This window comes from Notolabrus celidotus, chromosome 6, assembly GCF_009762535.1.
Source record: "Notolabrus celidotus isolate fNotCel1 chromosome 6, fNotCel1.pri, whole genome shotgun sequence".
Taxonomy (NCBI): Eukaryota; Metazoa; Chordata; class Actinopteri; order Labriformes; family Labridae; genus Notolabrus; species Notolabrus celidotus.
In genome coordinates, this window is record NC_048277.1 from 22,348,219 (window position 1) to 22,372,749 (window position 24,531).

The 24,531-nt window shown below is 40.2% G+C and overlaps 3 protein-coding genes across 4 annotated transcripts in view; 1 reads left to right on the forward strand and 2 right to left on the reverse strand.

Moving 5' to 3' along the window:
* Window positions 1-237: 237 nt before the first annotated feature.
* On the reverse strand, window positions 238-1,511 carry gcnt3 (glucosaminyl (N-acetyl) transferase 3, mucin type). Its single transcript, XM_034686213.1, has one exon. It carries the CDS (start codon window positions 1,480-1,482, stop codon window positions 286-288), a length of 1,197 nt encoding a protein of 398 aa, XP_034542104.1. The 5' UTR covers window positions 1,483-1,511; the 3' UTR covers window positions 238-285.
* A 420-nt stretch (window positions 1,512-1,931) lies between these two features.
* LOC117814362 (proprotein convertase subtilisin/kexin type 5) lies at window positions 1,932-24,091 on the reverse strand. Its single transcript, XM_034685643.1, has 16 exons — window positions 23,615-24,091; window positions 21,661-21,864; window positions 21,508-21,576; window positions 21,294-21,335; window positions 18,580-18,726; window positions 16,868-17,062; window positions 15,283-15,369; window positions 14,017-14,215; window positions 13,675-13,898; window positions 13,348-13,590; window positions 11,155-11,400; window positions 4,063-4,258; window positions 3,494-3,699; window positions 3,241-3,341; window positions 2,750-2,921; window positions 1,932-2,666 (listed from the first exon to the last, which is right to left on the reverse strand). The coding sequence occupies exons 1-16, from the start codon at window positions 23,790-23,792 to the stop codon at window positions 2,284-2,286; spliced, it is 2,892 nt and encodes a 963-aa protein (XP_034541534.1). The 5' UTR covers window positions 23,793-24,091; the 3' UTR covers window positions 1,932-2,283.
* Window positions 23,547-24,531, forward strand: part of otud7a (OTU deubiquitinase 7A) — a 58,087-nt gene continuing 57,102 nt past the window's right edge. For both annotated transcript variants that reach the window (XM_034685644.1, XM_034685645.1), the window contains exon 1: window positions 23,547-24,053. The gene's annotated coding sequence lies outside the window, so the exon portion shown is untranslated. The remainder of the gene's footprint in view (window positions 24,054-24,531) is intronic.

The following is a 24,531-nucleotide window of genomic DNA, read 5'->3' on the forward strand; positions in this document are numbered from 1 at the left end:
AAAGGCAATAGTAAGTAGAATGCCAGTATCCTGACAATATTAAAATACAATACTCTGCCCCAGACAATATTCCTTCCGCCTTTGAACAGTTGTAAAAATTGAGTTCCAAGACAATTTTGAAATAACAGTAAAAAAAAATCTCAAACTTTCAGTAAAAGTTAAGAATATTATGTCAATAAATGAATGTAGTTTTAAAAATATCAATGCAGTAAATTAGTACATTAAGTTCATCTTTCAAATGAATTTAAAGCTCAATATATCATAGGAATATTGTTGAGTTGATAGTTAATCATAGTCTAAAGCTCTGAAACGCAAAACTGACTCTAAACACCGAATAACCAAATCATCAACCGCAGGATCAAACTTATTAGCAAAGAGCTGCTGTTGATTTAGGAGCCATTGAAGATCTCCAACTCCATAAACACAAACTGATCTCCTGTAGACCCCAGAGCAAGGATAGTAGGGAGCCCCTTTTCTCATGTCTCCTGCCAAATATCCCCATTTCACCACACGAGGGAGGGCAAGCATGTCTGATACATCATACTTCTTGTTAGTGGGTACTGATCCAGGGACAGAAGGCATCCTCTGCAAGGTGGCCCAAAGGCTCTCATCAGGGCTGTTTGTGTCCTTTTCCCACTCCATCAGTCTCTGAACCTCTCCGTCCTGCATCACATGCTCCACAAAAGCTCTTGTAACCACAAAGTAAGCGTTGCCTGAGAACATGGGGCTGCTTATAGGTGGAGGGCTTTTCGTCACAGTTGTTCGTTCTACAGTGTCGGTGACATTGTGATGATAAATCCAACGTCCAGCTTTGGCGTCACTTGCAGGCTCAGACTCCATGCTGTTTTTCCCACGAAGCGCCTTCAGTGCTTGGACCATTTCTCTGTTGGTTTTGATGGGGAAGTCTGTCCCACAGGTGTTCAGCATGTAACTCCACTGGACTTTTGAGTTGAGCAGATCTTCCATGCAGTTCAAATCCGCCTGTACTCGGAACCAAGAGGCGTACACCACTCTCTCCAATTTGCTTGCTATAAACACATTCGGAAAGCAGGACACTATCACCTCTACAGCCTTTTGAAATTCTTCTGAAGATTTCTGGTCTACGTGTATACAGTAGATGTTCTGAGGAGTGTAAATGGCTCGCAGGAGTCGCTCAAACATTTCAATCTTGTCATGGATCACCATGGAGTAGGCAATGGGAAAATCTCTCTCCTCTTCACTCAGGGGCGCTGTGATAAATCCTCTTTCTTCAATATAATCCTCACAGTTCTTTGTCAACTTGAGGTAGAAGTCCTCAGTTAAAGAAGTATCTGCTTTTCTGGATCCAAGAATTGCTTCCAATTCTCTCACTTTGCCCTGTATGTCTCCGCTGACGATAGCTGTACAGCCTGGCAGATCAAGAGAAAACTGCTTTGGTGTCCTCAGATCAAACTGTGCCTGTCTCTTCATGCTGGCTCCCCATAGGACCAGAGAAAAGAACATTCCAACGAGGATGAGTAAAAGGCTCCCTAAACTCCTGTGGCCCCTCAAAAATCTTGCAAAAGCCATTTCCCCTGGCGAGGCGAATGCAGTTGATCCCAAGTTATCAATGCAGGTTACACTATAAGCATATCAGTAGCTGTTCATGGGCTTCTTTAGATTGCTACATAAATAATCCGCCCATGAAGGTGTGTCAAACAAAGGTGAGGGAATAATTCCCCTCCTACCAGTAAGTCAGTAGGAGCTTGGCTTTTTCATGTCCTGTTGGATGAGTTCAAAGTTCTTCTGTATTGCCCCAGGTAATGTATTAATACTACCTTTGCATTATAAAAATTAACTTATTAACTAACTCATTAACTTATTTTTGTTATAAAGTAAACCCAATATCAACAAGTCCCTCTGTTGCTTGCTCTGTTAAATGTATAAACAAACAAAAAAGGATAGCCAGTTTCTCAAGGTGCACTGAAGGCATCAGATGAAAACGAAGTCTTTATTTTGTTCATGTATATTTACAACAAATATGGTCGATATCAATTACTTTACATGATCATATCACTGTTTAACAAATATCTTTTTAGTGTCTAGTAAAAAGGACAAAAATAAGTCATAAAAGCTACTAATATATATACACGTTTGTATTTATTACACTGTTTTCTCACACATGCCTCATCTAAAAATGGGCCGTATACAGATACAGGCACTTTGTCGAATAATATAACCACGCACAATGTAATCTCTTCTACACATGAAACTATTCAAATGTACCTGTCAATCTTGATATTCCTCAGTCACTGAAAGCTTTCTCTAAGATGAATTAAGACAAGTGCCTTCATCTGCATCCTGGTCTCCATGTCCATCCTGCTCATGGATGAAGCTGTAGCGTCGGTACACAGATCCATTTCTGCTGGTATACACCACGTCAACCTCGTCTCCACTGTCCGGCTCGGGGACGCCATGGGGCATGTTGACGCTGGCGCTGCCGCTCAGTCTCTCATAGCTCTGGCTCCAGCAGAACCTCTTCTTTGCCTTGGCCTTGACTAAAGCAAACACAGCCAAAGCTAACCCCAGTGCGAGCAGCAGGGCAACAGGCAAGGCGGCTGTGGTGTGCTTCAGACCTCTGGATGACATTTTCAGGTCTGCTTCCTCATCCTGTCCAGACTTGGGTTTTGGGGCCTCCACACACAGGGCTGGAAAAAAAGGATATCTTAGATGTCCATATTGCACTTCTCCTTTCTTTGTTTTTGTTTTTGTTGATGAGCACAGACTCTACCTGAGCGGCTGTCGCAAACACAGCAATCAGTGTGGTTCCCTCCGGCCTGACAGCAGTGAGCACAGCGGTTCTCCACAGCATGAAGAGCAGAATCATGGTGACAAGTCAGACACTGGTCAGGTCTGGGACCATTACAGTGCCTACATGAGATGTCACATGGCTTGCAGGTTTCCTGTAATAATACAATTACAAAAAACAAAAATATATATATTCCACTGGGTAAATAAAAAACAGTTTAAGCAGACAGAAAAGCTGTGGTCCTACTTTGTTTTAGAAGACTGGTTTTTTAGAAATCATTAAAACCCTCAAATTTCTTAAGTAGCAGTAAAATATTAATTGTAAACTGAGCAAAAATAAAAGTTAAGTTTAAAAGGATTTCCAGATTTACAATGAAATATGCAGCAGGTGTAAAAAGATGACTGATAAGGGGAATAACGAAACCCTTTAATTAATCACTTAGACTTTAAGCAATGTGATAATAAATAATTCACCTCTTGTGATAAGTACCGTCCTTCCTCACACCGAGGATAGCAGACTTTGTCTTTTAGAGTGCTGCCCCAGTCGCACGTCACACAACCTTGAGGCGAGGCATCTGCAAACACACACACATTCAAATGGCTTCTTACGGAGAAATGTCAAATGAAAGTCAAATATTGACACACTGGAAAGATACAGATCAGTTGTAGTCATTGTTCAGTTGTCTTTATGTAACTAAATTGAGGAATCAGAGATCTCTTTCATCACCTGTGCATGTCTGACAGCTGGTGTGGCACTGTTCGCACATGTCATCCAGCAGATAAAAGCGGTGTGGGCAGTGCTCGACACACAGTTTGGTTCCTTGTAGCTCCAGAAGAGGAGGAGGACAGGCCCTGCAGGACTCAGGCCCGGGTCCAGTACACAGTTCACAGGAATGGTGACATCTCTCACAGTGGGAGTCCTCTCTGTAATACCTGGAGAAATACACAAAATTAGCAATGTCAAAAAGCCAAGTGGGCCAAGGTTTTCATCCTTTCAAACATAGTTCTATTTTTTTCAGTCTGTTACTTTTTTGTCCTATTAATTTTCAAGTACAGATTGTATCAGTCAAATTCTCTGTCCACAAACAGTAGTTAGTATGTACGGCAAATCATTTGTAAAGCAAACAACGATGAATAAAAACTACACAACTTTGGAAACTGTTAGGCCCATTAAAACATAGGCTTGACGACAAACTCCACACCCCTCTTGGAGAGGTGTTAATCATTACAGGTTCTGCTTCAACAAACATTCAACATTGCAGAGTACATATCTCAAAGACTCTGATGACGCAGTACCCAGTGGGACAATGGGTGACGCAGAGCTGAAGGAGACGCAGATATCCTGGAGAACAGCTGAGGCAATCTCTAGATGATACTCCAGTGCATGTGGAGCAGGCGTGGTCGCAAGCTGAACAGAATCCCAGCTCTGTCCCATCAGCCTCCTGCCTGGTGTTGAAAGTACCTGCTGGACACTCGCTCACACAGGTGCTGTCTGAAAAACAGCAAACAGATGAAACCTTTCAATTCGATTTTTCTGATTTTTCTGTTTTCACTGGCTACTCTATAGCTGCCAAGCCAATCCCCACTCTAATCACAGATAGGTGCCCCGCTTTTTGTTCCACTCGAAGTGTCACTACTTCCAATTTGATAAAAATCCTGCAACAGCCTTCTTCCAAAACTCCAACACTTTCTCCAAAGCCCACTCTTGATCCAGGTACCTTCAAGGACAGAAACGGTCTGGGAATAATGCATTTGAATATTAGGAGTCTGATCCAGAAGCTAGATCATGTCAAAGTTTTGTTTTTACGGTGTGATCCTGACGTTTTGTTTTGAGTGAAACATGGCTCAGAAAAAGTGTCAAAGACTCGGATGTGGCTGTGGATGGATACACCCTTCATAGAGTGGATCGAGTTGGTAGGGGAGGGGGAGTGGCGGTTTATGTAAGACCTCCCTTTCTGTGTCTGTCTTAAATTTGGTTACCAAGCCAAAATGCTTTGAATTTATTGCTTTAAAAATCCAATTGGGACCTTCCCCACTTGTATAATTGGTGTGTATAGACCTCCATCAGCTGATCCTGAGTCTATAGACACACTGGAGAGTCTAATATCGGAGTATATTAATTGTGAAATGCTGGTTGTTGGTGATTTTAACATGAACTGGCTAAATAGTAACTCAGATTACCTCAAGGAAATTAGCTCCAACTACACCTCACTCAACTAATATCAGAACCCACAAGACCTAATTTGAAAGACTTCTCAAAATCAACATTAATAGATCTTGTTTTTTCAAATAGAGCTGATAAAATTGTTGCAAGTGGGGTTTTTGAACTTGGAGCTAGTGACCACTGTCCAACAGCATGTGTGAGAAGTAATAAATTGAAAAAAACTAGATCACACACAGTTCTAAAGAGAAATTGGAAGATATTTAATGAAGGTCGCTTCCAAAAGGATTTAGAGAATACATTTTCAAACTTCATAATAGAGACTACAGATGTCCAGTTGGCCTTGGACAAATTCACAAACACTTTAATTCCACTCATTGATAAACATGCTCCTCTGAAGAGACTCAGAATAAAGAATAGAATTGCCCCCTGGTTTTCACAGGAACTGTCAGCCATGTTTAATGACAGAAACAGAGCTTGGTCCTGTGCAAGGCGTTCAGGGGACCCCCAAGATTGGCTTTTCTTCAAGCAACTCAGGAATAAATGTACAGCAGCTGTTAGGAAAGCAAAATCAGATTATTACTTAGAACTCATTGTTAGCTCCACCTCAAACCCAGCAAAGTTCTGGAAAGCAGTGAACTTGGATACAAGAAAGAACTCCAATTCACTCCCAACAAATATTACAGTAAACGATAATGTCCTTTCCACTCAATCAGAAATATGCCTTGCTTTTAACAAGCACTTCATAGATGCTGGGTATTTATTTGATAAAGAGCACCCTGGGCTCATTCAGGCTGACATTGATTCCGATGTAAACATGAGCACTCATATTGACAGTGTGAAAGCTGAAGGCGATGTCCCTCATTTCTCTTTTAAACCATTCTCTCACTATCAAGTGTTAGATACACTTCTATCCTTAGACCCCAAAAGTTCTACTGGTGAGGACAACCTAGATTCTGCATGCCTAAAACTAGCAGCTCCACTAATCGCTGAACTATTGTTGTATATTTTAAATCTATCTGTGTCAACAGGTAGATTTCCTAAAATATGGAAATCTGCACATGTGGTCCCTTTACATAAAGGTGGGGCTAGGGATGATTTTAACAATTATCGTCCGATCTCCAAATTACCATGTCTTGCAAAAGTAACAGAATCCTTAATAAATAACCAACTCAAATCCTTTCTCTCAAACCACTCAATTCTCAGCCCGCACCAATCTGGTTTCAGACCAAACCATAGCACAACTTCAGCCACTACATTGATCACAAATTACATAATATCTGCATTAGATAAGAGGCAGCATTGTGCTGCTCTATTTGTAGATATGTCAAAAGCCTTTGATACAGTTGATCACCATTTGCTTTTAATAAAGTTAGCTCGTTTAGGTTTTGATGAGAATGCGTGTGCCTGGTTTCAGGATTATTTGTCTGACAGATGTCAATGTGTGAAATTTGGTCAGACCAAATCAGACTTTCTGTCCATTGATAGAGGAGTGCCACAGGGTTCTGTTTTGGGTCCAGTTTTGTTCACTGTTTATATTAATGACATTGTTTCCTCTTTGAATGGTTGTCAGGCCCATCTCTATGCAGATGATGCTGTTGTTTACTGCATTGCAGATTCTGTAAAATTAGCCATGGACAACTTGCAACTTGCTTTAATACTCTCCAATAGTCACTAATTAATCTTAAACTTGTACTGAATGAAAGTAAAACAAAATTCATGTTGTTCTCCAGGGCCAGAAACATTGATGATGAAAATGTACACATATCCACTTTAAATGCAGTTAAAATAGAAAGAGTCACTGAATTTAAATACCTTGGTATATGGCTTGATGAGAATCTAACATTCAAAAGCCATATAAACATTCTTGCCACCAAGCTAAAACAGAAAGTTGGTTTCTTGTACAGAAATAAATCCAGCTTCCCCCTGTCTTGTAGAAAAAGAGTTGTTGAAGCAGTGTTTTATCTGTTTTAGATTATGGTGATGTGGTTTATAGACATGCTGCAGCTTCAACACTAAAACCCTTGGACTCTGTTTACCACTCTGCTCTCAGATTTATAACTGGTGACAGATATGACACTCATCACTGTGTCCTGTATGAGAAGGTTGGTTGGCCCTCTCTTGAGCAAAGGAGGAACAAACACTGGCTTTTATTATTTTTAAAGCGCTTGTTGGAAAGCTCCCCACCTACCTCACAGACTTGTTGGAATGGATTTGCGGATCCTATGGGACTCGCTCTTCCGATTGGCTCATTCTGAAAGTACCACAAATAAATACTGAACTGGGTCGATCAGCATTCTCCATTGATGCTCCTAAATCATGGAATACCCTCCAACAGACTTTGAAGCTGAGATCCTTTCCATCTCTTGCAGAGTTCAAGACCTTGATATCTGACCACTGTGTCTCAAACTGTATCTGTTTTAATTAATCTATTATTTTGTGTATGATTGTGTTTGTTTGTTTGTTTGTTGTTTCTAATCTAACTGTGATCTCGACGACATTGGAAATGAGGGAAACCTCAATGTCTTTTCGAGAATAAATAAAGGTTTGAATTGAATTCAGATCTAGAGTTTTTCCTGATTGGAGAGGCCTAATTGAGGGACTGACTTATTTATGAAGGGTTACAAAAAGTATTTTGAACATTTGAATGAGCAGCATATTTTTACCATTCTTATTCCTACTAGATTTATCACCTAACATTGATGTATTTAAAACACGTGACATTCCTGTGTGTCATTCTTAACTCCACCCTCTCCTTCCGGTCACACATCAAATCAGTCACAAAGTCTGCCTTCTACCACCTGAAGAACATCTCCCAGCTGCATCCATCTCTCTTTGATTCAGCTGCCCAGACCCTCATCCACACTTTCATTACCTCCCGACTGGATTACTGTAATGGAGTCTTGTTCGGGGTACCCAGCAATGCCCTGGACAGGCTCCAATACGTGCAGAACTCAGCTGCCAAGGTTCTCACGCACACCAAGTCCTTGCACCACATCACCCCTACTCTCATTCACCTCCACTGGGTCCCTGTAAAGTACCGCATCTCCTATAAGCTCCTCCTCCTCACTTACAAATCCCTGCATGCCCTCGCCCCCCCCCCCCAATACCTGGCTAACCTCCTCCACCAACACACTCCATCCCGGAACCTAAGGTCTTCGGACCTGGGTCTCCTCTCTATCCCCCGGACTAAGCTGCGGACCTTCGGGGATAGAGCATTCAGTGTGGCATCCCCCACTCTGTGGAACTCTCTCCCTCCCAACATCCGCAGTGCCCCAACCATGGACACTTTTAAGAGAGCAGTCAAAACGCACCTTTTCCTCAAGGCCTTTCCCGTTAGATATCCCCACCTACCCCCCAGACCCCCTACCTGACCCTGTGAAGCGACCTTGGGTTTCTTGAAAGGCGCCATATAAATACCAGTTATTATTATATTATTATTATTAAAGTATCACAACAGAGAAGCACATACACATCTTCCAGACTTAATTCTTCAAGTGCTCAAAAAGGAGTTGCATGTCTAGAGCTGTGATTCAAAGTACTAACAAAAAGAAAAGTGGCACTCTGAAATGCAAAGAAAGCAACAGCCCAAGTGGTAGACATAAACTTACAAGCCCCACCTCTGTCGTCACAAACAACCAAATTCTTTTCCGATACTTAATCAATTTTAAAGTCCGAAATCATTTTTTTAACAGCAACCGTAGCTAATAATACAACCGAGATAATTGACATGCTAACACACAAAACACTAGAACACTTTGTGCGCATCACAATATTACTTGAGAACACCATTATCTACTTCTTTGTCTGAAAAATGTTCAACTACTGATGCTGATCTGAGTAAATTAACCCTTCATTAATTATATTCCCTTCAAAAAGAAGGCTGTAGAGGCTCTGTTAATGAAACATATTTAAAAATTCTAGTTTTTTTCTTCTTTCTAAATTATACCCTCCATCAAGAATTATGAGATTTCTGAAGACTTCCGTATCGAACCAACTAGGGAGTAAAGGATCTAAAAAACCTCTCCCTCAACTTACAAATTATTAAAAAACAACATATCAAGTTTTCCAATAAGCCTCCTTTTTCTTACACATAAAGTTAAAGTTGAGGAGATCTTGCTCCTGTAGCTCACTGATCTTTAATATCCCATAATATTCTTGAGAAATGCTAGAGGATAAATTATTACAAAGATTATAGGTTACTGTGTTGTCAATAGCAATTTCCCACAAAAGTCAGCTCAGGCCTTTTCAGCCGTGCATATCACAGACTATCAAGCTGCTGTCGTTGAGCTGCTTGACTCCATCCACTGCAAGTATAAATATTTGTCTTGTAATGCTAGTGTTAATATTGAACCTGCTGAGGGTTAAACTATGTAGGAAGGTCAACATACAATATATCTTTTCCTGATCCTGCTTCATGGAACCTAACAAAGCAGATCACGCTAAGCTGTCACACAAAGCTGATTATCTACATCAGGGGGGTCAAACATGCGGCCCGCAGGCCAAAAACCGGCCCGCCAGAGGTTCCAATCCGGCCCGCGGAACGACTTTGCAAAGTGAAAAAACTACAGAGAAGACATTAACTAATTTTTCAATAAAAGTAATAACTATTTCAAATTTGTCCTTTGGGGGTCGCATAAAATCATAGTGCTTCTTCATTATTATCTCTGTTATTTTGCTGTCAACATTACACTTTGTGTCAGGTGAAAGGGTAACCTGTGTGTTTGGTGTGTTCTCAGCAGGTTTCAGGGCTTAAAGAGTAAAATATTTGGCCCACTATGAGACTCATCATGGCAACAAAATACAACAGCTGTTTTTGTAGAAAGATAGTTCATTAAATGTGAACATTTTCAGAATGTACTTGTACTGTTTTGCACTAAAACAAAGGGAAACATTTAGAGTTTTCACTATATAGGTTATTATGTTATGATTTTACTGGTCCAACTTGGGCTGTATGTGGCCCCTGAACTGAAATGAGTTTGACACCTCTGATCAACATGATGAGTCAATTTGGAGTTACTCTGAGCTCGTTCACATGAACGGGGCGGAGAACACAACATAGGACCAATTACAGACAGTGACAGTCTGCCGCCAGCACATCGGCATAATTATCAAACTTAGAGTACTGATATTAGAAAAATACGAAGAAGTTAAAAACATAATCCAGACTAACATCAACACTGTGTTTGAAACATGACGGAAGAAGTGCCGTTACACACGACACTTGTGTGACAGTTTAAGATGTAATATTTCAGCTGCAGCCCTGACGGTGTCAAAATGAGCGCTGTGGAGAAATAAAAATGAGAACTGGGTTCGAAGTGTAGTTTTACATTTAATGCAGTACAACAACTTCACCTGAGTAACAGACTTTAGACTCTGTTAAAGTTTGATGTCAGGAAAGAAAATCACTAACTGTCTTAGTACTTTTATATATAAAATCATAAAGGTAGACAAAGTGTCCTGCCAGTCTCTCCCCCCTCCCTCTGCTAGAATCAACAGTTTTAGTGTTTTTATTATCAAGACTGTAAATGCTTAAGACCTTTGAACTTATAAATATCATGATCAGTCTATAGACATTACTTCCCTGTTCCTGTAAACACTACATATACTTTTACCATAACTATCGGCACCGTAACCATAATTCTGTATAAGTTGTTGTTATTGTTTGTCTCTATCCAATCTGCATTTCCCTCTATCCCATTCTCTGAGCCCGACACAGTAACAGTAGATGGCTATTCAACTTGAGTCTGGTTCAGCTCAAGGTTTCTGCCTAAAGGAAGGTTGTCTTGGACGGAGTCATGAGGAAATGCTACATTCAAATTCATGCTAGTTTTCCGAGACTACCAACCCCAGCTTTAAGAACACACTTCTACACAATGCTGCAACGCCTAACAGTGTCCAAATAGCACCTCAAACTTATACATTTCTGAATTCAGGAAGCACCACCTCCTCCTTTTTTAAATAATGATACATTGATTGAACAAAAATGTTATTATGTGGCCATTTTTTAAGCTGTGCTGAGGGAATCAACTTCACAGAGTTGCAGACAAAATCTGTATCTGTGCAGCTGATTCTCAAATCCATTAGTGAGCAAGGTTTAATATGAGACTGTTACTAATCCCTGAAGAGCTGGAATGTGCTTTTAGTGTGATTTTTTTTTTTTTTTTAATTGTACACCCTGAACTACTTAATCATATACAGCTGAACTGTGAATTTAAAATGCTTACTATGAAGGTATCTGGGGACAGCACAGGTCTGGCATTCATCATTGCCCGGCCCCTCACAAGAGTAACAGTGTCGGTGACAACCCATGCAGGTGAACTGGTCTTCGTGGAGGTAGGTTCTTGTTGGGCAGTCCGTGTCACCCGTCACACCACACAACAGAGTGTTTGGATCCAGTACCAGTCCCTTCTCACACTGGGTGCACTGGTTTGCTTCTGGGCCGGAGCAGCTCTTGCACGTCTGGTGGCACTCTAGAAACAATCATGCAAATCAAACTGAGTCACTGTTTCTACCACATAAGGGTGTGTGATAATCCCAATGCTCTAACGTTAAGTAAGTATGTTTTTTTTTTTTTTTTGCCAGTTCTGTTTATTGAGCAAAATTCAATGACTGTAATTTGCGTACAAGTTTACATTTTTAAGACACCTCTTAGTCCAGCAGAGGCTGCAGATCTCTAACATGTGAAAGAGTAAGTATTATTTAAAATAAAGACTGTATTGACAGACAAAACATGGTGATGACTGTTTTATAATGTTGACTTAGCACTATCAAGATATTCAAAAAAATTAGGTCTGTTTTAATTGTTTTTTTATCTTATATAAATAACATTTCATTCTTTTTTTAAATTATGATTCACTACTATTATTTATTATTTTATTACGAGATATTGAAACTATTTTCTACGTCTTTAACCCTCCTGTTATGTTCTTTTCTCTGGAACAGCAATAATGTTCCTGGGTCAATTTGACCTGGGCATATTCAATTATTCAAAAGTGTCGGAACCCCAAAAAATCCCAATACACATTTTTTATCTAATTTCTAACTAGTTACTAACCATTTAAATCAATATTTAGTCCATTGATGTTCTTAAATTCTCACAGATAGTGGTTCAATGAGGATAACTCACTCGTTTTTTTAATTAAAATTAATGTTAAAACCTTTTTTAATGTACATTTGAAAGCCCTAAATATAAATACAATAGTTTACATGACATAGATTTTTGTGTATTTTATTTTACATTTTGAATTTTTTATGAAGTGATGTTGATAAATTAACATTAGAGGAGAACGACGTTGGTTGTCACACTTTTTACTGTTTTGATGATTGCTCATCATCAAAACATCTTTCAATAGTCATTCCTACATTAAATTGAAGCTTAAGGCTTGCAATGTGTATCCCTCTCATTTTCCAACTCATTGTAACAAAGAGGCAATTAACTATCAAAGACACTCTGACACATTGTGACAACCAACCACATCACGGGGATGGTTGTCACAATGGTATTTTAATTGGAAAAATCTTTTAAAAAAGGCAAGAAGGCAGAACTACATTTGAAAGTTGAATTGCACTGACAAGTGATAGGCCTACATAACTTAATGCATTTTAACATAAAACGATCAAGGACCATGAACAGGAAACACATCTTTAGGCCAGCCTATATAACAACATAAAGAACAAAACAAATAGGCCTAACAATAATGGCCTACTCAACTAGGCGTTACATGTGACAACCAACCCCAAAGAGAATGTGACGACCAACCCCAACTGGAGTTTTTTGCTAGAATCAAGGCTAACAACTATCTAACAAGTAGTTAGCTAGCTAATACAAATCTAAACTATAGCTTTCCCCTCACACTTTGTAAGGGTAACACTTGTTTTGTTATAAACCCTTCGTTTAAAAGCCTAGAAGAAAAATACTGAGGAGCTGAATATTTACAATTTGACATGAAAAACACAAAAAGTCCTCTCACCTCAAGTTCAGCTGTCTTACTCCAGAGAAGACTATGTAGGTGAGCTCTGATCCTAATTCTGGAAATTTCCATACCCCAATTTGAGAGACAGCGCCCTCTGGTGGCGAGATATAATGAGTGTGCCAACCAACCCGTCTGACAACCAACCCCGTTCTCCCCTACACCTCTTCTGTCACAACCTGCCAAGATTTTGATGCTGCATTTAGCTGGTTTGGAAAGCAATTTATTGCCGAAAATATACTTTAAAAAGGGTCAATTTGACCTGCAACATAACAGGAGGGTTAAAGAGCCAGAGACTATTTTTGAAAAAAAAGCTTCCATAGGTGAGACTCCCCTGTGCATGAAAAAAAAGGGGCCATTCAAAAATGTGATAGAAGAGTACCAGGTAAGTATATGGTCTACATCCTCTGCTTTGATAGAGACTTGATGATGTATTGAGATGCTCACCTTGACATTCCAGTGCTTCAGTTTCATAGTAAGTTCCAGCCGGGCAGTCTTTGGAGCATTCACCCTTGTAGAGTTTCGGACTAAACGTTGAACAGCTTTCACAGTCATCTGCCAAGGGCCCCGAGCAGCTGCCACAAGTAGGATGGCACTGACCACAGCGGCCCTCCTCCATGTCCTCGTAATAACCCAGAGGACAACTAGCTTTACACACACCGTTGAGCATCAGGTAGAGGAAAGTGCATTCTGAAATGATATGCAGGAGGGTTAATTAGTTAATTAATGAACAAGAATATTTTCTTAAAGCTGCCCAAACAGACTGTAACTCACTGAAACAGGTTCTGTCATCCGAACAGACGTCACAGTGTGGAGGACAGCGCCTGCAGGTACCATCATCTGCAGGATATGTCTGCAGTGAACAATTGAGTCTGCATGTGCCGCTCTCCAAGTAGTGGCCATCAGCACAGGACAGACACTGCGACTGTATGCCATCACACGTCAGGCAGGAGGCATCACATGGTTCACATGAGCCCTCTGCAGTCTCAAAGAAGCCTCTGAAAGTAGAGTTAGGAGACATTAAAGAGGACATAAAGAAGGACATACAGTACAATGAAACCTAAACACACCATATTTACATCTTCAGTGTTATTCTTAATTTATCCAGGTGCTTACTCTGGACACTCGGACCAGCATCGCCCCTGGTGGAGGAAAAGTTTGTAGCTTCCTTTGGAGCAGCTGACGCAGTTATCGCTGGTATCCACGCAGGCATCACAGTTTTGAGAGCAGTCTTCGCACAACTGACTGGCAGAGTTGGCGTAGGAGCCGGACGGACACTGTGCTACACAGGAACTGTCCTGGTCCAGGAAATATCCTGTGACACACACCCCCCCCCCACACACACACATCGTAACCCTATTAAAATAATGGCCTGTCATTTTTTGACGAAAATTTGTTTTGGGCCTAAATCATCTCTTGATGATTCTGTCCACCTCTGGTAAAATCGCATTAATCCTTAGTTGAAAGGATTATACTCTTTATGCCCTACAGGATAATGGCCTATGTCAAGAGGGTGACTTAGGCCATTTATTTCTCTCCTAAGTCAAAATGTTTGATTCTTTAGGATGAAATGTCTGACTTGGGCAATTTAACAAGCTTTCATGATGGCAGCTGCTTCAAGAAGAAACATAATCTATAGTGCAGAAGAAGCTCTAAACATGATTATTGCTCTGTCAATCAAAGAGGAAGTTCCAGGACCTTCAGTCCATGAAACATGTGATGCCCGTCGAGTGTCATCACTTCTTTGACAATTTGCCACATAGTTAGGAAAATCAAGATGCCTCCTCAGCGTTTGATTGACTTGACATTTGTTCAATTTCGGTTAGAGTTATTTACGTTTTGAGTTTGCTTTATGGAATTAAAGGACAGTTTTAGTCAGTTTTCAAAAAGTTGTCAAAACTGGATGTGGGAAATGGGTTAAGTTCAATAAAAACCCAGCAAAGAAGACCTGGAGAAGTGAAGAAAGGGACTGCCTCCTGACAAATTTGATTTACCTGACATTTGTTTAATTTAACTCAGGGTAATTTCAGTTTTCAGTTTGCACTATGAAATGAAAGGGCAGTTTAAGCCAGGTTTAAAGTTGCCTAAGTCACACTAGAATGTTCAAAAATTGGCCTAAGTCACTTTATTCTTTAATGTTACATAATTGACTCACAACGTTCTATGTATGTCAACAGTCATCCACTGTCAAGGCCTTTTTGATTTAAAGTATTAATAAATATCATATGCTTTGCATTTGGTAAGGTTTTTTGTGTTTTCCCCAAAAACTTAAAAAAAATTGCTTAGGCCATTATTTTAATAGGTTGATGACATGAGAAAAACACAGTAAGAATTGTTATGTTTCCCTTAACTGCCAAGACAAAAGAAAGTGGATATTTGTACCTTTAAAACAAGAGGAACAATCCAGTGCTTGAGGGCCAAAGCAGGTCCGACAGGATGCATCACAAGCATGACACTCGCTGTATTGCCCTGCAAATTTACACAAAAAATGTATTGACAAAGACATTAGATATGAGAAAACACAGAGGGAGGTGTCACAGCTTGTTCCGTTTTTGTGCTTGGTCTACCTTCACTCACCACTAGAGGAGCTATAATAAGCTGTAACTTGTGTTTTCAGCACACTGAGAAATGGAGTACAAAGAGTGCAGAGCAAGCCATGTTTTCAGTGATATGGTGAGCACAAAACCTGTAACATAAAACCTGCTGATGTCTGGGTGTATACAGTTTAACATCTCTTAGACTGCTTTGAAAACAACTTGATAGTGGATGATACAATTATGTTTTAGAGGGTTTATTTCTGATACTAAGAGGTTATAATTGTGGAGGGGGCTGAGTAACCATAATGGCTGGTGAAAATTTTCTGTTCACATATTTCTGTAATGGCGAAAGCTGATTTTTAAAATATATTAATTTCAGTGCAAATTTAAACCTGGTGAACTCCAGCAGTGCAACATTTTCAGGATACAGAGTCATTTCAGATATTTCTTTTTGGTTACATCAGTCAGTGGTTCAGAAAAATACTTGGATAAATATCAAGTAATCCTGACAACAAACATCAAACATACTAAGCCAGTATATCTGAGTGGATTATAATTTATTTCTTTATGATGACAATATTTAATTATGATGTTCATTTCTCCTTTACTGTTATGAACATTTATTATTATGCTTGTTTGTCTATGTGTATTATTGTTTGTATGCTTATTCTCTGGAGTGTTTGTATGTTTATTCTCTGGAGTGGACATTTCATGGTTTATTTTATTTTTGTTATCTATTTCTGTCATAATATCCGAATGTAACTATACAGCTGGAAAAAGAAAAAAAAAGAAATATTTTTTACATTATACTGTTGCCGAGAAAAATGGATAAAAACTAAGTTCAAAAACCTAAAAAAAAAAAACCCTACTAAGCCACACAAGAATGTAAATAATTAAATCAATGAGGCAGAAGTGTAAATGATGGCTCTGATTACCCTGTGTGCTTGACAACAACAGAGAAAGTTGTTGACTCAGGCCCTAAACGGGGGAGCAGGTGAAGAGCCCTGTGCTTGAGGCAGAGGAGCCTTTTGAAATTGCTCCACTAGAATGGCTCTTGAGTGAAAGGTGATGCAGTACATGTGCAGCAGGGTGACACAGTGAGTAGGAGACTGTCCTTCACTTAGAAGCCCTTCAGCAGGGATCAAGTCCCCGTCTCAGCGGCAGCTATCCACCATGCTGGAGTGTCCTTGAGCAAGACGCTGAATTCTTCCAAATAGCAGGGACTGTGTTCTGATCTGTGCTCTGACCTCCCATAGGAGACGGCAATTACTTTCAATCGGGAACCAAACAGTAAGGTACCCTGTTTTTTCAGAATTACCTACGACTCGCCTTACACTCTAAAAATAAACCTGATAGGACTAACCAATCAACAAAGTCAATTAACCCTAAACACAAAGTTTAAAAAGATGACTAAGATGACAGGTTGTTACCATCGTAATACTGTCCCAACGGACAGTTTACCAGAGGACACTGTCCATGCAGGGGAGAGTTCCTTCCACGACAAAGGTCACAGTCTGTTGATCGAGGTCCATGGCATGTCTGGCATGAGCTGTGGCAAAGCTGGCAGCGCCACCCACTGGAGTCACTGAAGGTTTGCTGCGGGCACTGTTTGATACACTCAACACCTGAAAGGGAAGAGCAGCACAGAGAGGAAGTGATTTAATTGTCTGACACAACACTTTATTCTTATTAGCAAATCTTTAGAAAGTGTGTTAGTGTTTAAATCCCTTTCTTCAGTCTGCCCTTCTCTCTCCCTCTCATACTGTCCAGACATCAATCAGTGACCTACATCTGACGAAGGATCATATGGCTGAAGGAGAGAGAATAAGCTGATTGTCCATGATGGCTCCTGACTGACACAATGTGCAATCTCACGCCTACCTAGATTTGTTACATTTATAACAATAATAATAATAATAATAATATAATTAAAAAAAAACTTTATTTATATAGCACCTTTAAAAACAAATGTTATAAAGTGATTTGACAAACAAGCGTAGTTAAAATAGCAGAGTAAACAAGTTGACAGACAGGGAGGAGGAACTTTAACAATGCAAAACAAAATGCAGCGCAAGAGGTTAAAAGGAATACACGTCAATTAAACAGTATGGACTGGTGTGACACTAGACCAGTAATCATTGTTGAGAGGTTTTTCAGGGTAAATAGATAAAAATAAATAAATAAATAAAAATGGAGAAGTAAGTCCTTTAAAAAGCATTTAAAGGACAATAAAAGAGGTTTTTAGAGTAAAGGAAGACATCACATCAGGAAATTAGAGAAAGTGCAAAGGATGAGTTAGGAACATTAAAATAATAAAATAAAAATAATAATAATCGAATAAAATTTAAGACAGTGAATTTGTTGGATAAAAACTAAAATTAATAATAAAATAGAAGTAAAAGCGGTTAGAAGCGGTTGGTATCGCTGCTTGAGAGTTGCTTTCAATCCTTTTTGTACCAAGTTCTAAAGGAAAAACATCCTGCCTATCACTGCAAGAGGTTTTCTGTTTTATTGTGACCTGTAATTGGCTCACCAATATAATACTTTACTTCAAAGTCCCTTATAATTTAGATAAGGAGAAGAGATGGAAATTTACACAACCGAATGCTTCCATTCACGTGATGTATGTTCAATGAAGTGAGGATCCAGAATTTCCTTCCCGGGATAAATAAAGTATTTCTGATTCTGATTCTGAAAACAACAGTATATAATGAAGCATTGAAATCAATTGGAGGCCTAACACATTGCCTAAAGGGCAATGTTATTGGTAGCATATTGGTATTCACACCTCTAATCTTCTTGCAGTAGCTACAGGCCTGTTATAAATCTTGACGCTTTAACTGAGATGCCTGTAGAGAACAAAACAACACAGTCCTCACTCTGGTTTGCACAAACCTGCATTTGCATATCTCATGTTACAGATTTGCTGACATGGACATGATTTGCAATCCAAATGAAGAGTCAGAGTGACATCATTAGTCTCTGACAATAATGACTGATCACTTGAACACACAGTGATATAAGAGTATATTAAACACAAAGTGTTCTAGTACGGAGTAGGACAAAGGGGTATCTGAATCTCTCTGTATTCTTCTAGTAAACAAAAACAGAAGTAGAAATAATCGTTCTTTGTGAGTGGTACCATTGAGGTAGTAACCCGACTGGCAAGCAAGGCAGCGTGTGTTACTCCTGCAGTCTGTGCATGGTGTTGGACAGGACAGACACACACCCCGGACCCGGTCCTCATAGGTGCTCTGAGGGCAATGCCTGCGACACTGGTGTCTGAAAACTGGAGAAGACAATATTATTTCAAAGACTTTTCAAATAATATTCATACATTCATTGCTCATTCCTGGATATTAGTGGTTTCTCTAAAGTGGTCTTCGTAAGTCATGAGACTCAAACTGGCTGTCACGGCTAACACACAAAAAAGAGGCTCTTTTCTCTCATGCAAACATGCAGACAAAGCTTTTGAGATATCAAAGACCTGATGGCAACTATTGTGATTTGACTGCATTTTCAAAGCTTTGCAGAGAGTGAAGAATTATTCTGCTTTAGGCCGCTCCTTTGCCCACATAGAAGAGTGTGATGAACTGAAACCAGTGAAAAGAAAAAACACACCACATCCAAGAGGCCATCCCAACACGCATCGAGTCCGTCCACAGCACACCTGCAGTTGTAATGTTGACTTGAATACCGTCCTCGGCTAAAAGGTGCGCTCAATCAAACATCAGGAACGAAGGCAAACAGAGACCAAAATATAATATGGGCTGCTTTTCTTCAAGTTTATCATGATTCTACTCTCTTCTGAAGGCAGGAAGTTAATTGGTGTTTTATTTGTAGCCTACAGGCATGGGAAGATTTCAGTCATTAACCTGTCCTATCAGTCCTTTGGGGCCTAACTGAGCTATTAAACATGAGATGGATGTCCTAAAAAAAACTAGCAAAAGGAGTTGAGATAAGGAGTGGCAAAGATGTCATGCACAAAAAAAGCAAGAAGGAGTTTTATGTTACAAACTAGCTTTTCTAAATGACAACAGCTAGACAGCAAAAGGTCACTAGCTTAAACATCCTCTACTACCTCCCTGCAAGAGAGAATCTGACCACTGACAGCCCAAACTGCCCTTCCTGCCGTGTTGCTGTGGATTTGGTGCTAAGATTCGTAGCTTGTTTGAGAAGGAACAGCTGGAGGCGCCACACTGCATCCATCAGCTCACACACAATAGCAGCTGATACAGACCAGACTCTGTCTCCAGCCTGGAAACAAAACACTGCTTAAGAATCTGCGGGATGTTTAAGAATCCCTCTGTGCAAATATTAGACTATCCATTCCAGGAGAGCATGACAGCATTTCCAAAGCAACTTTTGTGCAGGGTTTTTTTCTACTCAAATTAGTAAAGAAAAGGTGACAATGTGCTGTAAGGTAGTCTCTAAAGTTTAGAAACCTGGGCATAAGGTATGTGGTGTAAAATATATTGCGAACGAATCACAGCAGACTTTTAGTTAAGCTGCACTTAGTTCCTCTGAGAGAAAGGTAAATGTCAAAAAATACCAAGCATCCATCATGCTGTGGTACTTTTCAATACAAAGTGTTTGATGTGATAAGAAAAAATTGGCCTCAGTTACTCAAATGGTCAGACTGAACGTTTTCATTACAACCAAACCTCAGTAGAGGACTTTCTTCAGGCACTGAAAACTGTCAGAATCGATCACAGTGAGGTTGTTCCTTTACTTCCTGATCGCCCTGTGCTCTATTGAGTTTCTTTTATTTGTTTTTTGCCCACTGCAGCCACAGAAATGACTAAGACAGCCCATCATTCTAAATTTCTTAAACGATTACTATCACAATGAATGCAATACCAGTAGATCCACAGAGAAGACTGAGTATCTCCCTTCCCCTAAGTAACAGAGGTAAAATGAGGTGAGTGCAGTGAAGCAGTGGACCTTCCTGCAACCTGCCTCTGCTGTGATTCACATGAGCTGTCAGTAAAGTCAAGATGGTGAACCCTATATAATCACACATGCTACTGGCTGTGCTTTCCACTTATACTTGCCCTCTTTGTCTCGCTTCTCCTCTCCTTCTCACACATAACATAAAAACAGACTCTGTGAAGGTTCTCTGTGAAGCAGTCCACTCTGTTGTGCTCGCACTGAGGCTCAGGTAACAGCGAACAACTCGGATTGGAAGGTAACTCGACTCACACAACGCCCAGAGGCCTAAACTTGGGGGGGAAAGCACACAATTGGAGGTCTGTGCTAGCTCACAATCCTGTGTTACACTCTGGGTCTATGTTATCCCCTGGTGTAAACAGAAACACAAGTGAAATGAAGTTTCTTGCAAAGTGAGGAATAATTAACAAAATTCTGTGAGCCAATATATGGAAATGTATACTACTTCACATACAGCATACTGATTTCACCAACTCTTTATCTAGCAGGGAAATGGGATTGCATGTAAAAACAATTACAAGGTCATTTTGAGGCTAATTATCTCTGGGAAGCATAATTAATGTTCATAATTTAAAAGCTCTGAAAAAAATGCATGCACATATCTCAGCACCATGCATAATTATGTCCACCTTTTGTCACTCTGAATCAATATTCTTCCAGAAAAAGAGTGACCCTCAAATCTCTGATTTTGGCTCCCTTCAACATGTCTGCACTATGATTTACATGCATGATGATAAGAATGGGTTTTTTGGGGGCATAAATAATTTAGAGGTTAATGATCAGTTGCAGTCTTGGTTTTAAAAGTTAGGTCACAGGCAACACCTGACAATGTGTTTCATTTTAAAGAACAGCACATGGGCGACCTGAAAGATGCACTTCTAATAAAAAACAAGAAAACAACTCACAGAAAGTAACCTTCAACACAGCTGTTGCAGATCTCTGGGTCTTCTGTGTACGAATAAGAGAAGGTGATTAATTTGGATTCATGTTGAGTGCCGTAATGGCTAAATTTAAAGCATTCTGTGTCTTATTATTCCCAGTGTTTTAATGCAGATACCTTACATTAGAGATGCATTAGTGTGGTGCTGTTAACGCGACACTGTAATCATGTATCACTTACCTACAGAGCATGTTTTGCAGCCCATCTCACAGTCAATGCACTCTCCTGTATCAGGGTCCTGCACCTGCCCTGGAACGAGGAAACACAGCATTTCAAACCCAAGTATGTTCCTCTGTAAACACAAAATAAATACAAATTATGTTTCTCATTTACCTAAGTCACAGGACGCTGTTTGGCACACCCCATTCTGAAGCTTGTAGTGCTCCCGACATTTAGCACATATGTTCCCGTCTGTGCACAGTTCACAATTGGCTATGCAGGGCAGGCAGACATAGTGACCCCTGTCAGGATAGAGTCCCCGGGGGCAGTGTGTCCGACAGCGACCTTGGTGGAGGAAACGTTCCTGTCCATCTTCATCTGAGGAAGAGGAGGAGGAGGACACGGAGGACTGGTTAACAGGAAGTCAACTCTGTTTTCTCCCCAGTTGAAGATCCCTTTAAGCACATAGAATTACTGCCAGGACATGCTGTCTCCAAAAAAAAATGGCCTTTTTTGAAAATGAAAATCGATGACCTTCTCATATTAAATACAGCAGTAGAGCCAAATAGGCTACCAAGAAACTATTTAAGCGCTCTCTGCCAACTGGGTGAAAGTTCATCACCTGCGAATAACAACATCAACACACAAGAAGGATATCAAAGCTGTTGATTACATTGAGATACATGTAACAATGCTTTGAGTGAATCTGTTGCAATTAACCTAAGACTGAGGATTCAATAATACCATTAAAAATGAATTATAGAAAAAAAAGAACATAGTGGCAGTATTTATTGATGTTATGGATGTGAGATTCTTCAGTCCAGTGTATGAGGCAGTGTGAGATTACTTTCTGAATGATGATCCTCCAGCGAATGTAAACAAGGGCAATCAGAGGCAGATGAGAGATCAGGAGCTGTGGGCAGGGACACAGTCTTGTGTAAGCCCTGATGATTAATACTCTGCCACCTGCCACTAGCCTAGCTGTGGCACCTGAGGCATCTCTGGAAGCAGCAGAGTCACAGCATTGTCTCATCTGCTCAGCCCTGCACACAAGATGTGTGAGACCTGGAGGAGGGGCAGAAAGCTGCTGCTGCCTTTCTAACCCTTCCACCTGCTTCAACCTCAGCACACACGCGGGGAAATGTGGCTTCAATATGACAACAAACCACAGAGTGGAAGGAATGGGGGAGAGACTTATAGGTTTTGATGTTCTCACAAAAAGAGCATCACACAGATATACACACAGAGATCAAATACAGACTAGTGTATACAACTCGACACAAGAAAAATCATCTGCAGCAGTTCTTTCTAAAACACTCCAAGGTATAACTAATGCAGGAGAAAGGCGTATATTCTAAGAAAGGGTGTGCATGGGGAAAGAGAGAGAGAGAGATCTGCAGGTTTTGCAGGTAAAGCCCAGTGAACTGAAACAGTAATACTTGCAGCCTGAGGGGATGTTTTTTTCCCTTTCCCTCTGATTAACAAAGGCCCCATTCTGACGTGATCAGATTACACTGTGAAAACTCTGAAGAAAAATGATCACACCTTCATTTCTTACAGATTTCACAGGTGGCCTTGAGGCAGGAAAAAAAAGAATCCAAAAGTTGTATGACCAGTCTCTGACAGTTTAACAGGAGTAAATAGTCAACCAGAGCTGAATGTCCCTCATTTAATACAAAAGCCTTGAGAAAACAAAGAGTGGTTTGGTTACCATTAAATAGTGCTGGTTTGAAAAGAAAACTCCACCCCTTTTCAGCTGGATCAATGAGTCTGTAACAAGATTGTGTTTTAATCAGGCATCAGAGGAGCCAGAAATGATTTCCCATGTTTGCATATCTCAGAGAAATTAAGAGAATTGCTACTGATTTTTTTTTTTTATAATGTGGCGAGACTATCATTCACTTTTGATTGAATGTTTCTTTAGCTGCTGGTGGTTATTTAATGAGCTGGCAAAAACTGGGTAGTACAAAATATAACTTTAAAAAACCCCTATTTGGATTTGTCATGTGCACTAGGAAAAAAAAACACACAAAAAGACTAATGGTCATATAATTCGCATACCATTCTTGAAAAGCAGCTTTCGATATTTTTGCTACCTGAAAAAAAATCTGAAATGCTTTTTACTCACCAACTCCACAGGTAGTGCAATCAAACAGCTCGTGCCCGTCGCACTCAAAGCAGGTGGGATGACAGAGGACACACTGGCTCTTCAGTAGGAACTGTCCACTCGGACAGGGTGACGAGGGTTTACACACAATAAATCCAACACCGTGGACAAAGATCAGAAACGCGGCGAAGCACCTCATGGCTGTGCCCGAGGACTTTCACTCGGAGTGAGGAAGAGAATGCGAACAGACAGGAGGACTGTCTCTACGGACGCAGTGTCCGTGCGTGCAGTAGGTGTATCCTGGCAGATCGATATGGAGCTCTGTGTCACCAGCCCAGAAATAACTTGCTGGACCAGTTCATTCAAGTGAAACACAGTGGACAATGAGCCCGGACTGCGGTTTGCATTTAGTAAAGCATCCCAAAGAGGACAAGAGAGAACAACAGCGTTTCTGTGCCAGGTAGGTAGGTGGGTAGGTAGGTAGGTAGCCAAGGTAGGTAGGTAGGTAGGTAGGTAGGTAGGTAGCCAAGGTAGGTAGGGAGGTAGGTAGATAGGCAGGTAGAGTTGTGCTCATAAGTTTACATACCCTGGCAGAATTTATGATTTATTGGGTAGTTTCTGTTGTCATTACGATATAAAAAAAGAGTAAACACAGTTGTTTGACAATAAATGGCTTAACAATAAAAACAAGTTTTCTCTTATCATTCATATTCTCTGAAAAATGGCCAAAGAAATCACAAATTCTGCCAGGGTATGTAAACTTATGAGCACAACTGTAGGTAGGTAGGTAGATAGATAGATAGATAGATAGATAGATAGATAGATAGATAGATAGATAGATAGATAGATAGATAGATAGATAGATACTTGATAAGCACATCACATCATATATTGTACACAACACGATAAAGCAGTGTCTCGTGTCTTTTTTGGGGCCC